This window comes from Ambystoma mexicanum, chromosome 14 (assembly GCF_040938575.1).
Source record: "Ambystoma mexicanum isolate Mex_15411 chromosome 14, UKY_AmexF1_1, whole genome shotgun sequence".
NCBI classification, from domain to species: domain Eukaryota; kingdom Metazoa; phylum Chordata; class Amphibia; order Caudata; family Ambystomatidae; genus Ambystoma; species Ambystoma mexicanum.
In genome coordinates this window covers 559,184,815-559,202,464 of record NC_090940.1, presented here as the reverse complement: position 1 = coordinate 559,202,464, position 17,650 = coordinate 559,184,815, and the positions used below count along the sequence as shown (strand labels likewise).

At 43.1% G+C, this 17,650-nt stretch overlaps 1 protein-coding gene across 1 annotated transcript in view; it reads left to right on the top strand.

Annotated features, from left to right (window-relative positions):
- The window catches only part of ADCK1 (aarF domain containing kinase 1), a 1,181,187-nt gene that overhangs the window by 114,754 nt on the left and 1,048,783 nt on the right, over positions 1-17,650 (top strand). Inside the window, exon 2 of the mRNA XM_069637911.1 lies at positions 1,568-1,712. Coding sequence (XP_069494012.1) covers positions 1,578-1,712 — 135 coding nt within the window. The 5' untranslated portion in view covers positions 1,568-1,577. The remainder of the gene's footprint in view (positions 1-1,567; positions 1,713-17,650) is intronic.

Here is a 17,650-nt window from a genome sequence, read left to right as displayed (position 1 = left end):
CTGGTGAGCAAGTATAGTACTGAAAAGGAGGAGGTAACATTAGACGGTAAAGGCGATACAGGTGGTTGCGGTGACAGGAGGTGGAAGTAGTAAAGGGGAGGTGATGATCTCAGAAAGGGAAGGTGGCATTAAGGAGAACATGGTAACATCAGGAGGTGAAGGTGCTGTTCAGATTGAGCTATCGTCAAGAAGCGAAGGTGGTGTTCTGAAGGAAGTTTTGATGATTTTGGCAAATGGCCTGAAACAGGAAGACCATCTTAGGAGAGGCTGATGGGTAAGGCCTTGGAGAGAGGAAGTTAAAAGTGACCACCGGGAGAAACGTGTCAGGATTGATAGTGAGAAATATCTGACAGTGGAAGCAAAATGCAGAGGGGCTACGTTGGGTGTATAGAGGTGGGAGGGAAAGAAGCATAAAGCGCCCCTTTTAAGGCAGAATGAGTATCCCACTCAGTCTCTGCGTATCTCCAAGGGGACTCCCTGCACTTAGACAACTGAGTGGTGCACTGGTGGCTAGAGTTAGGTTTTGGGGTATAGGACCCCAAACACCAGCTACTGAGTGGTGCATGCCAAAAAGGTTTGGGGAACTCTGAAAGGCATGGTTGACCAATTCCTTTTGGACACTGAAGGCACTCTGGGAGGAATCTGACCATCCTGGCGCACGTGCTAAAGACAAAGTTTGGTGTTGACCTGGTCTGTCCTGTGTACACTAATAAACCAGTTAAATTGACACTTTGGCCCTCATTAGGACCCTGGCGGATTTTTTCCGCCATCGGCGGACTTTTCCGCCATGGCGTGAAGTCCGTTTACGCCATGGCGGATGGCGGACTTACCGCCCCATTCCGAGGTCGGCGGGGCGGTAAGTCCCCATTGACCCATTTACCCTTCCCCATTCCCATTTCGGCCCCATAGGGCTCAATGGGAGTGGGGAAGGCGTTAATTACGCCACCGTACATTACGGTGGCGTAATTAACACCAAGGTCCCATAGCGCCATGGATTTCTCCGCCCGCAAAAAGCGGGCGGAAAAATGACCATGGCGCTTTGGGAACTCGTAGTTGGCGGTAAGGGGTCGGCGCAGCTAACGCTGGCGTAGACCCCTTACCGCCAGGGTCCTAATGAGGCCCTTTGTGTCTTGGTGTACATTTTGTCCTGGTCACTTTGTGAAACCTGAGCTTCGTATCTGGGTCTGTCTGAAACCTTTGAATCTCCAGATGCATTGGACAACAACTCCCATGATCCCTCACTATTGGCTAGGCAAGTCATGGCTGTTAGGAGCTGTCATCCAAAAACCTGGAAGGCCAAAGGTTGCAGACCCCATCTTTATATCATATTTACATTCTTGTGAGCCTGTTTGCGTCTAGTGATGACATGCAGAATCCGCTTCCATAGATCTCAGGGTGACACTAGAATTTAAACAAACTAAGATAAGTGTGTGTGTGTGTGTGCACGCGTGTGCGTCTGTGTCTCTCTCTCTCTCCACCGCCCTCTCTCCATTCTTTGACCAGAATGGCTATGTACCTTGGAGCTTTTCATGTTTTTGTTGTTGATATTTTGTTGTTTACACTGCAGCATCGCTATTATGGCCAGGCAGACACTGAAACTGGCATCCGTGGCAACAGCTGCTTTAGCATCCTCCGGTCTCTACCTGTATGGAACCAAGTATGTGGACGCTAATGATTTGAGCATCATCCGGATAGGACGGGCAGTACATGCGGTAAGTATACAGAAATTGGGAAGACTCCACCAATGTTGGTTCTACTAAATGTAAACGTATTTGAAATAAAGTACAAGGAGTTCTTCAGTTCTTTCATCTGTGTAGACCATCTTTTATTAAACAAACTCCTTCATCAGAAACTGTTTGAGTGGCAAAAACAGTAGCTGTTGCCAATATATTTCAAACAGACATACAAAAGGACTTCCCGCCCTTGAGCCGGAAGGCGGGGTCGGCCTTACACAAAGGCTCCACACTAAGGCTGTCATTTGTTCCTGTCTTGGCCTGTCTGGGCTCTGGATGGGGTCCGGATCCGATATGCGATGCCTTCCCTGTTGACTTGCTGCGAGTCCCGCTGCGTGGTGTCTCGTCGACCTTTGCATCCTATCTCGCTGCTTCTAAAGGTAAGAGCGCCAACGTGCGTTCCACTCACAGGTCTCTGTTCTCTGTGATGTTCTTTCCCCTCCCCGGAACCCAGTGTGGTGGCCCCTTGCGATCCTAACTCCCACTGTTCCTGCTGCACCTCATTGCTTTGCTGGGAAAGTAGATCTCAACCTCTTAGTACTGAAGGCTTCTCCTCCTGAACCCCTGATCTCATCCTTTCCGCCCCCCATTAACTGTTCTCTTTGCCGTTCTCATTCAAAGCGCCACTGAACAGACTGCTGCTGTAAAGCAATGCTTTTTGGCCACCTTGTGGACTTCTGTATCTAGCTGGGACTACATTACTCTTCTTTGTTAATACCATCTGCCCTTGATTGCTCAACGATCCATCTACCAACCACTCATATGGAATAACTTTATCTAAACCTCTCCTACGTGTTATCTTCAAGTACCCCTTCGCAGCTATCTTTAACTACCTGCCGCCGTCTATGCTCTTGACTGCTGCATCGGTCTAACTAAGCCGATCTTATGTAATGCCTGCACTACCTGTAATGTGTACCTTGCTCTGCCTCAAACCCATTAATTCACTGATTTCTACCACACTTCCATGCTTGCATGTAATTTGACTTTAAGTGTACTTAGTAATCGGGGCACTTTCCTTATCTATTTTGTCATCCTTGTCACCGTGCATACCTGAAGTATCCCCCGTACCATGAGGCGTGGCTTTGCCAGAATGTGCACCCATACCTATCTTCTCATCCTTGTCACTGTGCATACCTGAAGAAGCCCCGTACCATGAGGCGCGGCTTTGCCCGAATGTGCACCCATACCTATTTTGTCAGGCTTGTTTTCTTGCATACCTGAAGTAGCCTCCATACCATGAGGCGAGGCTCTCCAATTCATTATGTAACCAATACATTCCTGCACTTTGCTATATGTACTATACAAATTTCTATAACTAGCGCCTAGATACCTGAGGGTTTTGTGTGCTGAAATGAATGCAAAAAATAAATAAATAAAATAGATTTTGCACAAGTGTCCTTCATCAGGGCAATCACTACAAACAACAAACAATATATTCTTAATGGGATCTACTCATACCTTAAAACTATGAGTGACACAGATTGTAGTAATAGTGTAACTTACCTGTCAATAACTCCTACCTGGCAACATGTGGAGCTATGAACGATGGTACCTTTTAATAGAAAAACAAATGTGTTTTGTGGAAACCTCAAAAGAGACATATATGCAATGTGAAAACGGGGGTTAAATAAGTAGAACCATATTGAGAAATTGAACACATCTACAAACAATGTAAAAATAGTATTAAATTGCCAAAATCATGTGCGTTCACACTTATTATAAAAGACATGCCAAACCGGTGTCCACAGTCTGTGGAGCACTCGCGTCCCCTGCATACCCGATTGGTTTGTAGAGACAAACAACTCTTTGAGCTATGTTGAAGTAGGTTTTCTAACAAATAAGTTTAAAGAACAAGTTCACAAAGAAGTAATATAAACACACAATTTTGGAATCCAAATCAATGTTATTAAATAAATCAGCATAACATATAGTGGATTGTACACATTATTAAGATCATACTGTGTAATACATTTAATTCAATCAATAAATATATGAATTTCTTATTTACTATATAAAGCCATGAGCTCTACGTGTTTTGGGACTTGGGTCCCTTCGTTAGGAGCAATGTTTCATTGGCTTTTCATCAATCAACCTTCAATCTGCACTGACCTGCATTTCAAAAATAGGAAAAACAATAAACAAAATACATTTTAGCTAATGTTAGGCTAATATTTATAATCCATGTTCGAAAGTTCACAATTCATCAAGAGATGACTCTCATGTGTACACCTTGGACAATCACCTGTTGAAGATCAAGGCGATTATGTGGCTCTAAGTCTAAGATGATTGCATATGGTGTTGATCTTCCTTGTGTTTGGCATCCTGGGGCAAGTGCACAGAAAACAGGTTTCAATTGGGGCTACTCAAGATGCCTAATCGATGTAGGTTTAAAGAAGAGGATCCCTACCTGAGAGTCCAGGAAGATGATGTTTTGGATGCAGATAATAATGTGTACGGCCATCATTTAAATGGTGCCATGTAAGCATATAGGGCTGCAAAGGGTCATTTAGAGCGGTGGGACTGTCTTGGAGGAACTGCTCTCTATGTGCGTAATAGAAGAAAAAGTGTCACAGGACAATGGTTCTCTATACATTGGACATTGAGTACATTTTGCATTCTCCAGACATTAGGCGGGCCGTAAAGATACTACATTGACTGTACACAGGAGTGATTAAAACATATGGCAATCTGTTTATTACGTTTGGTGTCTCACAACCAGGGAGGCAGGCCTCTAAAGCTTCCATTGCCAGATGGATAGATTCTTGCATTTCTGAATTGTTCAGGGCAGGAGTTCAAGGCAAGTCTCATCTTAAAGGCATACGCGCTCTTGGAGGCAGAAGAAATGCACTGCAAGCGCTTTGAGACTTATTCCTTGCGAGGGAAACGCTCACTCAGGCAGGACAGAGGCCACTGGATAACCTTTCAGGGATCTTTTTCTTGGGAGGTCAGTGATGTAGCTGCCCTTCCACTTTTGGCCTTCTGCCAACACTATGTTTAATACAGTATTCACTCCACCCTACTGGGAATCAGAGTGGGCACTCTTCCATGAGTATCTAGGAAGAGGGGACCAGACATAGAAGTAAAAATGTTACTCCGCTCAAAGACTTCTGTACTCCTAGTCCATTGTCCCCTTTCCTCCATATGCCCCCTCTCCATCACCCTAACATGATAGTCGGTTAGCCTGATTGATGTAGGGGAAAAGGAACTGGTGGCCATTGCCGGAAGGTTAATTTGGCATGCAGACAGCCCTTCGTCTGCATAAATGCCAACCAGCTTGAGGCCTAAACTTAAGCTCAAGGATATTTGCAGTGTAAAGGGCTCCATACAGCCTTGTCCCCCTTGTATAGAGGGAAGGGGATGGGATTTATGGTTAAATATGTTGGAGGTTTAGCAATAGATAAACCACAATTCCAACGACTATCAGATTCCCTTAATGTAGTGGTATGCCTTTCTGTGGGAGTACAGCGAGCTCTATTCATTATGAAGAACTGAGTTTATGCGAGTCCTGCCAAGGCTGTAAATGAATAAATTAACAAAAGCAAGAACAAATCCATATATAGAACAATGCAATTTACAATTAAGATAGACTTTCTCTGTGCTCAAAAAGTCACCAAAGGGAAAAGCAACAAAGAAGTGTCTACAATTTGTCAATATATATTGATAAGACAAAAAAATATACTGAATGCGTATTCAAATAAACACGCGAGTGACTAAAAGGGATTAAAAGGGAGGGCATTTACAAAGAAGAAGTTTTGTATTGGTAGATGCAATAAACACTGAATCAAAAGTGAATGAAAGCATAAACAAATAACAAGAAAGTGTTATTTTGGAAATTAATAAAAAAAACAACAAAAGTCAAATGATTGAGCATAAGCATTCAAGGTAGTACTGACCAGCATAGAAACACATTGATTCAAATCAGATCATCATGTGTATACCCCAATAGTAGACCTATTCTTACTATACCGAGGTGTCAGAATCCTAATTTTGGGAGTCCTGATTTGTTGGTTATTAGAATGTAATGGTCGCAGTGTTAATCTGAAAAAATGAAGAGAAATGGGTCTATGAATTAACGGTTGAATATAACCGAGTTCGCCTAAGATTAACTGAGGAAGAGGCCAAAACGATAAACTTTGCCTACCAAAATGGGACTTGTCATCCGGAATACCAACACATCCTTGAGAATTATAAAGAAAAAAAACAAGGACTCACAAACTGTCACTTTTCTAATACCCATGTATTTGAGCTTGAAGAAAAAAGCGAAAAATGAGAAGTGATGTCAGAGCGTGTAGCATAAATTACAGCTGTGAATATCTGAAGAAAAGCAAAGCCATAAAATAAGCTTATAAGAACTGGCTTAAGATACAAAAAAGTATGATGATACAAAGGGATGCGGAAGAAATGGTTGCAAAAATGAAAAATAACAATACACGTGAGTTCTGGTCTTTAATCAACAATATATTGGGCTCACAATCTGCCTTGCAAACAAATATGGTAACAGAAACTGACTGGGTAGCTCATTATAAGTTGCTGTATAAGACTACTCAGACATTAAAACACTGGGACTTGATATTTGCAAAGGAACAAATCTTGAGATAATTACTAAATTAAGTAGATCTCGTGCTCCGGGCCCGGATGGGCTTACAAACTTTACTCTAAAGGAAAGCCCAGAAACATGGACTGATTTCTGTTATACCCTGTTTCTTAAAATTACCATCGAATGTGCCACACCAGCCAGTTGGAAAAATGCAATCATTGTTCCGGTGTTTAAAAAAGGAAATAGGTCTAATCGTAAGGACTACCACCGATTGCCTTGCTTGATGTTCTGAGCAAAGTTTATGCTATACTACTGAAAAATAAACTCCTAACTTGGAGTGTTAACAATAATCGTGTTGACCAGAGGCAATCTGGGTTCGTCAAAGGGGTCGGATGCAGTTTGAATCTTTTTATTGTTAACATTTTGAAAATGGAAGCAATAAGAACTGGGCAGAGGATTTCCTTAGCAATAATTGATTTATCACATGCTTTTGATAGCATAGATCGCAAATTGTTATGGGTCAAATTAACCAAGTGGCAGTGTCCTCCGAGTCTTCTTGCTGCGATAAAAGAACTTCACACTATGACGACCATCAGAATTTGACTCGATTTATCTGGAAAACTTTCCGCCCCATCCAAATGCAATGTGGAGTCAAGCAAGGCTGTCCTCTTGCTCCCTGCATCTTCAGCCTATTTATTTCGGACATCGATCAAACAATCAATAGTACGTTATCTTTCTCATCAAAGATAAACGGTCTGAATGTAAGTAATTTGCTCTATGCCGACGATCTAATTTTGTTAGATTTAACTCCAGTTGGCCTGCAGAGGAAGTTAAACGCCTTAGCAACATACGTAAGCATGAATGGCTCAAGCATCAACGTAGCCAAATCGGAAATGGTGGTGCTCAGAGATCTGCAAGGCCAAAAAAAAGCTACATCGAATTTTCATTGGCATATAGATAATATACAGATAAAACCAATAATGCATACAAAGTATTTAGGGATGCAAATGAGTGCCACGATCCGTGGGTACAATTGACAAAAACAAAATGCCACCAACTTGCCAGTCAGGCCAGAGTGTTAAACCGGAAATATGGGAAATATTCACTTCTTCCTGTCCTGGCTTACTTTAAACAAAAGGCTGCTCCGGCTTTGATATATGGAGCTGAATGTGCACTAGGCTGTCCTGCTGCGCTATGGGACACATTAGAAATATCTTCTGGTCTAGAGTTCTCGGAATACCAAGAAATACTCCATCAGCATGTATATGATATGAGTTCAGCTTAACTTCTATAAATGCAAGGCTGACAGAGTATTCCAATATACTCTATCGGAAAATAACTATGAAAGCAATCATGCCACAGTATAAAGTCTTGGAAAATCCAGGAAATCAAAATCCAAATTCAGTACTAGCCCAATGGGTCCAACGAAGTATAGCACCATTGGCAGATTTGGACTCTAGTATCGACATGCTTCACACACATCCTGATTGTGTGGAAAAAAAGACTATGGCAAAGAGACTGGTGCGAGACAAGTGCCCGCAGAAGAACGTATATTCTTATGGAACACGAACCTGTGAAAAAAAGGTCTAAATAAGATCCTTAGTGCCTGGAAGCTATTTCCAGACAGGAAGAGAAGGCGTCTTTATATGATGTTCCGTTTTAATACGTTTAAAACAAGAAAACTGTGGTCAGCAAACAAGGTTGCATCAAATGAATGTCGGCTGTGTAACACCGCAGAAGAAACATTAAAACACCTTGTTTTATTTTGGACAGCCCTTCGTGACGAAAGAGATCTCCATTTTTGTAAATACATGATGGAAAAGCCACCAATATGCATCCAATACTGGTGGCAGATAATGTTTGATGAGACAGATCGCAAACTAACCATTGCACTAACTTTTTATTTAGAAGCAATGGTCATACGTTTAGAAAAGCAAGATGATGTGGGATGAAACACTATCACTAAATGGTTTTATATTTATTGTTGTTTTTATTTATTTTGCCAATGTAATTTTGTTCCTATGCTCAAGTGTGTCTGGGCGATTTTTTTTGTGTTTTAATTTGCATTTATTCAACATTTATCTGAAATTCTTTTTAAAGGTTTTTAAAACCAAATAAAAAAAAAGAAAAACGCCTATCTAATCCTAAATCTAAAGATGGGAGCAAGCTACGACCATCAAATAATAATGCAGTCCTAGTGGTGTCTTGTCAAAATAAAAAGGCCTATACTAATAAACCTATTGCCAATCCCTACTTCTAATTATAAATAGTGTGGGAAAAAATGTTAGGCAAAAGAAAAGTGTTCAAAGAAATAATATGTCAGGATATTCAAGCCGTTGTCTTCCCTTCCCCACGTTTTTAGCATTGGACAAGAAGACACACTCCAGCTCAGCACACACTCTGGCTTCTCTAGCAAGAGGATGCAGTTCAAATTTCAGTAGTAGGGCCTTCTGTACCAAAGTCTCTTTGCCATTCAAACTCTCTTACTTCAGAGGGCCTGATACGACAAACAAACTTTCAAAAGTTCCTTTCTCCTCAGGATTCTCATGTACAACTTCTTGGGTGATTTGCGATTCATCCCGCGCCCCCGCCGCTAGGTTCAGACCCACCTTAACGCAAAATCTTCAATTGATCTCCCTCTGCCTTGCTTGGACCAGATTCATGCATTTTTCCAAACCTTCTCTATTTCATCAAAACCAAAGACCTTCAACTGTGTGCAGGATTGTTTGATCCGTCGCAGGACCACATCGATTCACATTTATCCATTCACTTTCAAATGATCTCCCTCCAACGGGCTCGGACCAAATGTATATAGTTTCATTACTCCTAAGCTGGATACCTTACAGAGACCTTCGATGGAGCACCCATGCAGTGCCGGACCACTCTGTCAAAGGTATTGCAGCTTGTATTACAGTTCATTCACTCATCAGCAGTTTAACTTCACTCGCATCTCTTATCACACTTATCAATCTATTATTTTGACAATGTTCGTTCCAGCGCTCGCCATGCATTGTTGTTGCTTGCAACCTTGGCTTCAACAAGACCTGTTTTGCATCGGTCTCCCCAACTCACCGGCTGTGTTTTCACTGATGCTGCTCTGTTTTTGGAGAGAAGGACAGTGCCACGGTGGTTGGCGATCTCCCCACCTTGATTATTGATGCAGGAGGGCCCAGGGTATCTCCGACAGACAATGCAGGATTCTTTAGCCTGTTTTCCTGGTCTTATGTTTTCCAATCTCGCGGACTCATGACAACAACAGTTCCTTGTTGAAAAGGTCAGGGGTACCTCCCTCCTTGTGATCCCTAACTGTTTCACCGTCTTTCTCCTATCATTAAACTGCCATCTTGGAACTGCTGTTTCCTCATGTGTTTTTACCTAGCTCAGATTGTGCTCCGTGCTCCGCCTTTTATCCGTGTGGGGAAGTGTATAGAAATCAAGTGTGAGTGATTGTTGATAATTGCCTGACCTCACCTGAACATGGTATTGGGAAACGTCAGATACTCGTCTTGGGTGTTAGTCTGTTTGCCCTTAGAGCAGGTTGTCCGTGAGAAAGTGTTTGTGTAGTAAAGGTTGGGGTGGGTTAGAGTTCCAAAATATCCTACTGGCCATAATAGGGTAAACGTGTTACAAGGAAGGGGATACCAGGTCTCACTATCCAGTGTCCCACTCCCACAAGACACCTCCCAGGTGATCCGCTCGCACTGGTCCACCGCAGGAACTGTATCCAAAAGCGATGGCCGTGTCCTTGAAAGGGGCCCCTAGGGGTCCCTTACGTCTATGGAAACAAGGCGAGTCACCACACACAATAGATACACCAGACACGAGGTTGTATTCCCAAAGCAAGGGTTTATTGCAAAGCAAAAGTCTCAGTTGGCCGACGTGTATCTCTAGACCTCGAGGGACGCAAGAGAGTGAATTACGTACATCAGTTACATATATACAAAATACATATCAAACAATCAGCTATGACATGTTTAACACCCCCCTTTATTGGGTTTCTTTGAACTTGGTGTGATGATAGACACTTTCGACAGCTATGACACCTTCAAATATCTATTCTAGTAACAATTTGCAATTTGTGAGTGCGGAGGCATCTTTCAGTTGTTGAACAGAACACAGCGCTTCTGTTCCTGGAAGCGAGCAACATACGTGGGGAGAATTGCATTCAAGACCTTGCTATCTATGAGGTGCTATTCGTGCCCTGGGAGCCGACACGCTTTAACGGGGCTCAGCAAAGGGGGTCCGTAAGAAGAGCATAATTGAAGCCTTTAGCTGCTTTATTCTAACATATTCTACCATATAATGAGACTGGCTGGCAGCTGCGAAATGATTAAATGCCCTGCAGCTCTGCTTCAAAGCTACATTCGGGAGGGAGCCAGGCATTCTTCCTGGGGCTGCCAACGTTTCAACAAACTCTTGTTATTCTCGCGGCCCTGCGGCCTTGTCCTTTCACGTGCAGACAACAATGTTTTACAGTCAAGCAGTGTAAGCAGAAAATGTACTGCAAAGCAATAAGAACAGAAAGCAATGAGCAATGGTTAGAAAACAAAATGGAGATTCTTGTTACATCAAAATGGCCATTCATTGGCAAACTCGGAAACCTATATTCTGTCATATCGTGCATGAGACGGTTGGCCCACGGCCATCAAAATACGTTTGCGGTCACATTAGAGAGGTATCCATTTTTCTAGACTGACAAACCCTCCTTTGGCCGTATGCCAAACGTCTCATCCATTTATTGTATCCCCCTCTAATGACGATAAGTCTGAAGTATTTATGTCTGAATTTTGCATGCTATCGTAAGCATCATCATCTTCATTAATATCTATAGCCATCATTTCTTTTACTGTTCATCTCATTTGTGTCTTGGTCAGCCCGACCATGAGTTTGTTTTCTTTTTGTCATCATATGCATACATACCTTAGTACATCCCTCAGTTACCTCAGCGCAAACTGTTGGTAGGCAGTGTATGCAACAACAGCACGTTATGAATATTCCAAACACCACTACCAATATTGAAATCAACTTCCATCCCCAAGAACGCAGCATTCCCCAAAACCAATACCCTATTCCCCAGCTTCCTTCTCCAGTAGGGAGTTCGGAACTTAGGACATGCATTTTCTTTATTGCTTCAAAGATCGTAGGGGAATAGTCATCTACATATAGACAACACGCTGCTCCCACTATTTTTCAAAGTCCCCCACGATCAACCAGGATCACATCAAGAGCCATTCTATTTTGCAGCGTAATTAACCTGATTCCTCTTTCTTCCAACGTCATGTTAAATAGTATACCTGTCGTTGTGTTTATGGTACTTTTTAGTATTCTGGACAGCTGCCTTATATTATAGGATTTCACTATCTGCCCTAAGAATGGAATGAATGATTTTGCTACGTCAGTCGCTATCAAAACACCTTCGCTAGTCCTTTTGACTCTAGCTCTGGATAGTCTGGCCATGTCTGCTGTTTCTAAGAGGAATACTCCTGGGGACAGTAGACCTAGCTAACATGTACCTCCCCAGTTTCTGGGCAACCAAGTATATACTTTCTCTCCACATAAAAAATAAACTATCTCCCACATATACTAGTTCTATTTCCCATTTCAATACCACTGTATTCATGCATCCAGTATATGTTCCGACTGAAAAGGAGCCTTTCTTTTTTAGACAAAAAGGGATAGTTCTTGGGCTATAATTCACTGTGTAATATGGGGGGATTGCATCTTTGTCCCCATCTGTTCTGTAAACACGTGATACAGTTCTGCACCAACCTCTCTGCATTCTTCTTTATGTTTACATTCTGCCGTACTGTAGATAGGTGCTGTATTATCTTTTTCGCACAGATGTGGGTAGGGCTGTGGGCCATTGTGACCATTGCAGTCACATAGGAATTTGGCAACATCCAGTTTCTTGTTCCCTTGTCCACCCAACAACCTTATAGATCTAACTCAGCAGAGCCCTCTGCCCACCCTTGTATTTCATCGGCCGTAGCTTCGGCCTGCATTTCTTTGACAGTGGCAAATCCATTTTCTATCATACAGGGTACTTCCTCAGTCTGAACCATCATCATTTCGGTATTTAAGTCAGTGGCAGTTTGTTTCGCAATTCTGTCTGCAAACGCGTTTCCCTCTCCTACTTTGCATGTTACCTTTTTGTGTGCCTCGCATTTCACTATTGCTAGGCATTTTGGAAGCGTGAGTGCGGACAGCAATCGTACAATCAAAGGGCCAATATTGAATTCTGGCACCATGTGATGTCAAAAACCCTCTCTCAGCCCAGAGTCGACCAAAGTTATGAACCACTCCAAAAGCATACTGACTATCAGTATATATATTCACATTCAAATTTTCAGAAATCTCGCAGGCTCTGGTTAACCCGATTATCTCTGCGGCTCATGCCGAGTTGTAGGGGATTCTTTTGCTTTCTACAACAGTCTCTAGGGTAGTGATAGCGTATGCGGCAGTTGTCGTGCCGTCAGGTAATTTAAAACAAGAGTCGTCACAAAATAACTCTCCATCTGGCTCTTTCTTTGGGATATCACTTAAATCAACTCTCCCCTTGGTTTCTTCCTCAGTGACCATTAAGCAATCGTGGGGGGGTGATTCATTCTCCCCAATTTCTTTTATGGGTAGTGCCATTAATTCTGCAGGATTCAAAGCGCTACACCTCATAATTTGGATATGGGGCGCAAACAAGATAATCTCATATCTTGTCAATCTAGCAGAGGTGAGGTGTTGCGTCTGTGTCCTATTTAATAGAACGTCTATGGCATGTGGCACCATCAAGATTAAAGTATGCCCCAATACCATCCCTTCCGTTTGTTTCACTGACGCAGCAGCCGCCGCGACAGATCGCAAACATCGTGGTAGTGCATGCGCTACAGGGTCCAGGGCAGAAGAAAAATAGCCGCATGGCCTATTTCTTCCACCTTGTTCCTGTGTCAAAACCGCCAATGCACATCCTTCACTTTCACACATAAACAGTCTAAAAAGGTTCTCATAATTCGGAGTGCCCAAAACTGGAGCCGAACATAATGCAGATTTCAATTGATCAAATGCTTTCTGACATTCCTCATCCCACTGTAAAGGCATAACCAGTCAAATTCACCATCGGTTTCACAATTAACGCAAAATTACCAATCCATTGTCGGCAATATGAAGCCACGCCTATTGTGGCTCTGACTCCTTTCTGTGTCTTTGGAATAGGCATACAAAAAATACTTTCTATGCGTTCTGGCGTTAGCCTTCTCCCTTCTTTCGAAAGTAGGTAGCCCAAATAGGCCACCTCCTTTCGATTATATTGAAATTTCTTCAAACTAGCTTTATGGCCATGTGCCGCTATGTGTGACAGTAGTAATACAGTGCTTTCTTTACAAATCTCCTCTGTGTCAGCAGCTAACAATAGATCGTCTATGTATTGCAAGAGTACACAACCCACTGGTAATTCTAGCATGTCTAGCTGCTCTTTCAATGCTCTACTGTAAATACTCGGACTTTCCGTGTAACCTTGCGGAATCCACGTGAATGTCAATGATTGTCCTCCTAATGTGAACGCGAACAAATATCTGCTGTCCTTGTCCACTGGAATGCTGAAGAACGCATTTTTTAGATCATCTACACTAAAATATTCTGCTGAAACAGGTATCATTGTCAATATTGTAGTGACATCTGGCACTAAAGGAAATTGTGGATCTACTACTTTGTTTAATGCGCGCAAATCAATTATAAAACTGTATGGTACTTCATTGCCTCCTTTTTTATAAACTGGAAGAATCAGACTGTTGCATGTACTGCCTGTAATTTCTTCAATTACCCCTAATTTCACCAAATCTGTAACAATACTCTTCAATCCTTTCTCACCTTCAGCCGAAATTCTGTATTGGGGAATTTGCGGTAGGGTAACACCTTCTTTCAAAATGATCTTTACCGGCTCTATTTTCAAGCATCCTACATCGTTGTCATGCATTGCCCATATACAGGTTGGCACTTTACTTAGTTCGCCTGGTAAAGTTTCAGACATGAATTCTGACACAGGGGCATCTTGTGGCCAAATCGTTAGGAACACCCCGTCTGGTGTGCAATGTATAACAGAACCTAATTTTTTCAACAAATTTAATCCCAACAGGTTCTCCCCACAATTTTCTGTTAAGAGGAAAGGACAGTGTTCAGTGAATGGTCCTATAGTAACTGGGACTGGTTGGGACACTGGGTTTATGACTGGTGTACCTGCGAACCCTACGGAAACATTCTTTTGCCCTGACTGTGGTATATCCGGAACCAAGTGGTGGTCTATTGAACACTTTTGCGCTCCTGTATCTACAAGAAAGCGATGCTCCTCATTCCCGACTCTCATTTTTATGTAGGGTCCTCTCTGATTCACGGGAATAGGCACTGGTTCCAACCCCTGTCCTGGGCTGTCCTATTGGGGAAATAACACATCGTCCGATGTGTAATCATTACTGTTACTGTAATATGTGTTTGGCTGTGTATCGAAAACGTTCCCACTCTTTCCTCTATTTCCCCCACTCTGGTTTCCATACTGTTGGTTTTGCTGTCCCTGACTCTAGTTAGGGGCACTTTGGTTTTGGGCTTGGTTTTGATTACCTCCATTATTGTGGTGCTGCTGCATACTATTCCTATTTGGTCCATTCGCTCCTTGGTGTCCTCTATGCTGTCTCCTCTGACCAGACCCATTTCTATTCTGCAGATGCGCACATTGCGCTCGCCAGTGTCCTTCCTCCTTACAATACGCACACTGATTTGGTCCCACTGTTCCCCTATGTATATTCAAATAACTCCCTCTATTGTGTCCTACTACTTGCTGCAGTAGTACCCGTGTTTTCAGATTTACCCTATCCTTCTCCTCTTTCTCTTTTTCCGCAGTCACTCTGTGGTCATAATATTGGGTCATGTGTAATACTTCGCCCAGCGTTTTTGCTTGTCATGCACTCTCTGATGTCATTATTAGATCCTGGATTGGAAGTTTTAACCCCCTCACATATTTGTCAACAAATAACCTCTTTCCCGCTTCCGATCTCCCATCCTGCCCACTGAAGTCTGTAAATACTTCTTCAAATCTGTTAAAATAATCTGTAGCTAACTCATCCTTGCCTTGTACACATGCAGTCAATTTGTCCCATTGAATTCTTTTCTCTGGGACAATTTCTTTCAATTTCTGTACTATTCGTGCTGGTAATGCTAACCAGGTTCGGTCCCGGTGTTCCTCCAACCGCTTTATTCCTGTCTTCTATTATCAAGTCCGCCCATGTGGAGCCAAAGGTTGTTGTGTCATCCACCTTTCTTATTTGTTTCCATATGTCTGTTGGCAGGATCACTGGGAATATTGGGTCTATGTCACCCATGGTAAGCACGGATGATTGCAGGCAGGACTCTACTTCCTTGTAAAACCCTGCAGGATTCTTTCTTCTATCAGGAATTGTCTGCTTTATGTTGTTCACCTCCTGTCTAGAAAAGGGGACATGCACATTTTAGGCGGTATAATGGGCTGGTGTTACCTGCGCCGCTACATTGCCCGCTGCGGGAACCTCTACTTTGGGCACAAAGGTAGGTGGGACCTCTCTCATAGGAAATGCCCCACTTACTGTCCTTCCCCCTTCTCTCGTGTAACAATATTCCCAGATCAAGCGATAGGGCTGTTTCTCCTGTCCCTCGTTCTAGTGCTCTTTTATATACTGCCATTATTTTGGGTGGGCTGGCCTTATCGTTTTTTATATCTTTGTCTAATAGATGTTCAGCCATCGACTGCAGTGCTTTTCTTTTCATGGGCATGGAATATTCATCAAATATATCATGTATCTCCATTGTGGGAATACTGGGATCTGACATCCATCTAAACGCTTCTTGTATACATACTTTCAACTTGTCACCCCTCTGCACTGACGACATTGAATGTCATCGTTGTATATATGGCTCTACAGTTTCCTTCCTATGTCTCCCGATATCCCTACTCCTGTACCCAGGTGTAGTAAACATTTTGGCATAATCATTATCTAATTCATCTTTAAGTTCAAAAAGTCCATATAAATGTTCTCTCACTTCTTCACCCCTCTCCCTACAGCGTGCTAATGCATTCAAATCTAACAATCGCTGCGGTGGTAATTTCCCAATTAACTGTTTCCATTTCTCCACCAAATATTCACCCATGCATTCCAACACTACCTGTCTTTCGTTACTTCTTCGGAAGTCATACATCGAAGCCATCATTCCCGTCTATATACATTTCTGCCTGTTGCTGCAATTCCACCTTCCTTTCTTTGCTGATCGCGCTGCGAGTTACCCTCGTGCATCCCCGTTGTTCAATCCCGCCTCTCGCCCCCGTGGTTTCAACTTCAACCCCGGGAGGAACGGACGGTACCGAGTCTGTGTCTAAGGCGGGAGGTGCGGATGGGACAATGGGAACAGGGAGTGTCTGTTGTGGGCCTGGTTGGCTAATAGGAAGTGTTACGTGTGCAGTCTGTGGCTGTGGGAGGGCTTGAGCTACCGGAGGGAGAGTTTGGGCTACGGGCAGGGTTTGGGCAATTGTTACTGACGTGGTTGGCCTCACTTCTGATCTTGGGCCTTGTTTTGTATGAGTCAATATGTTTTCTATCAATTCATCTGCTATATGTAATTCTCGTTGTGGGTATATTCTTTCTATATTCAACTGGTCACGCCTACCTGCCCTTCTTAGACTCTCAGTCCACTCCTCCTCTTCCTTTACTTCCGCTACTTCACCTTTCGATTTATGCCTGCGCGCATGCTTCGCTCTACTTCTAAATCAGAGCATTGCTTCCCTTCTCCAGTCTTTAACGATATCAAATGCTGCAGGATGCGCTTTCTTTCTTATCAACACCCTTTCCAAGTTATCTTTTCTCGCTATCTCAAAACTACCATTAATCGGTCACTGATGGTCTTGTTGCTTTCTGGTTTGCCTATGCCAAGTCTCGCAGAATATTAACGCACCCACTCCATACTTCACATACATCTCATACGCCGGCGTTCCCCCAGGTGGTGCAATTTGGCCATCTTCCAAAGATTGTCTATCACAGCGGAAAAACCCTGCTAGGGTGGACAATACCCCAGGCATGTTTCAACCTTTCCACTGGTTAATCAACCTTACCTAGGGCGTTTGATTTTGCAAAGTCAACTCTCAACCAATATCAGGATTACTTTGAATCGGGGAATGACTCACCTGATCAATCAAGCCGTCTGTATACTGACGCACCAAATGACGTTGTGTCTGCGTTTCTTGGCTTCCGCCTCGTTTCGGGACCCTCGCCTCCTTGTTCTCTAGCCAGGCATGTCGATCAGGGATCAGATGTGTGCAGATCTGCAAAGGAGTCTCTCATCACTTCTACAGGGCGCCCCGAACACCTCTTGATCC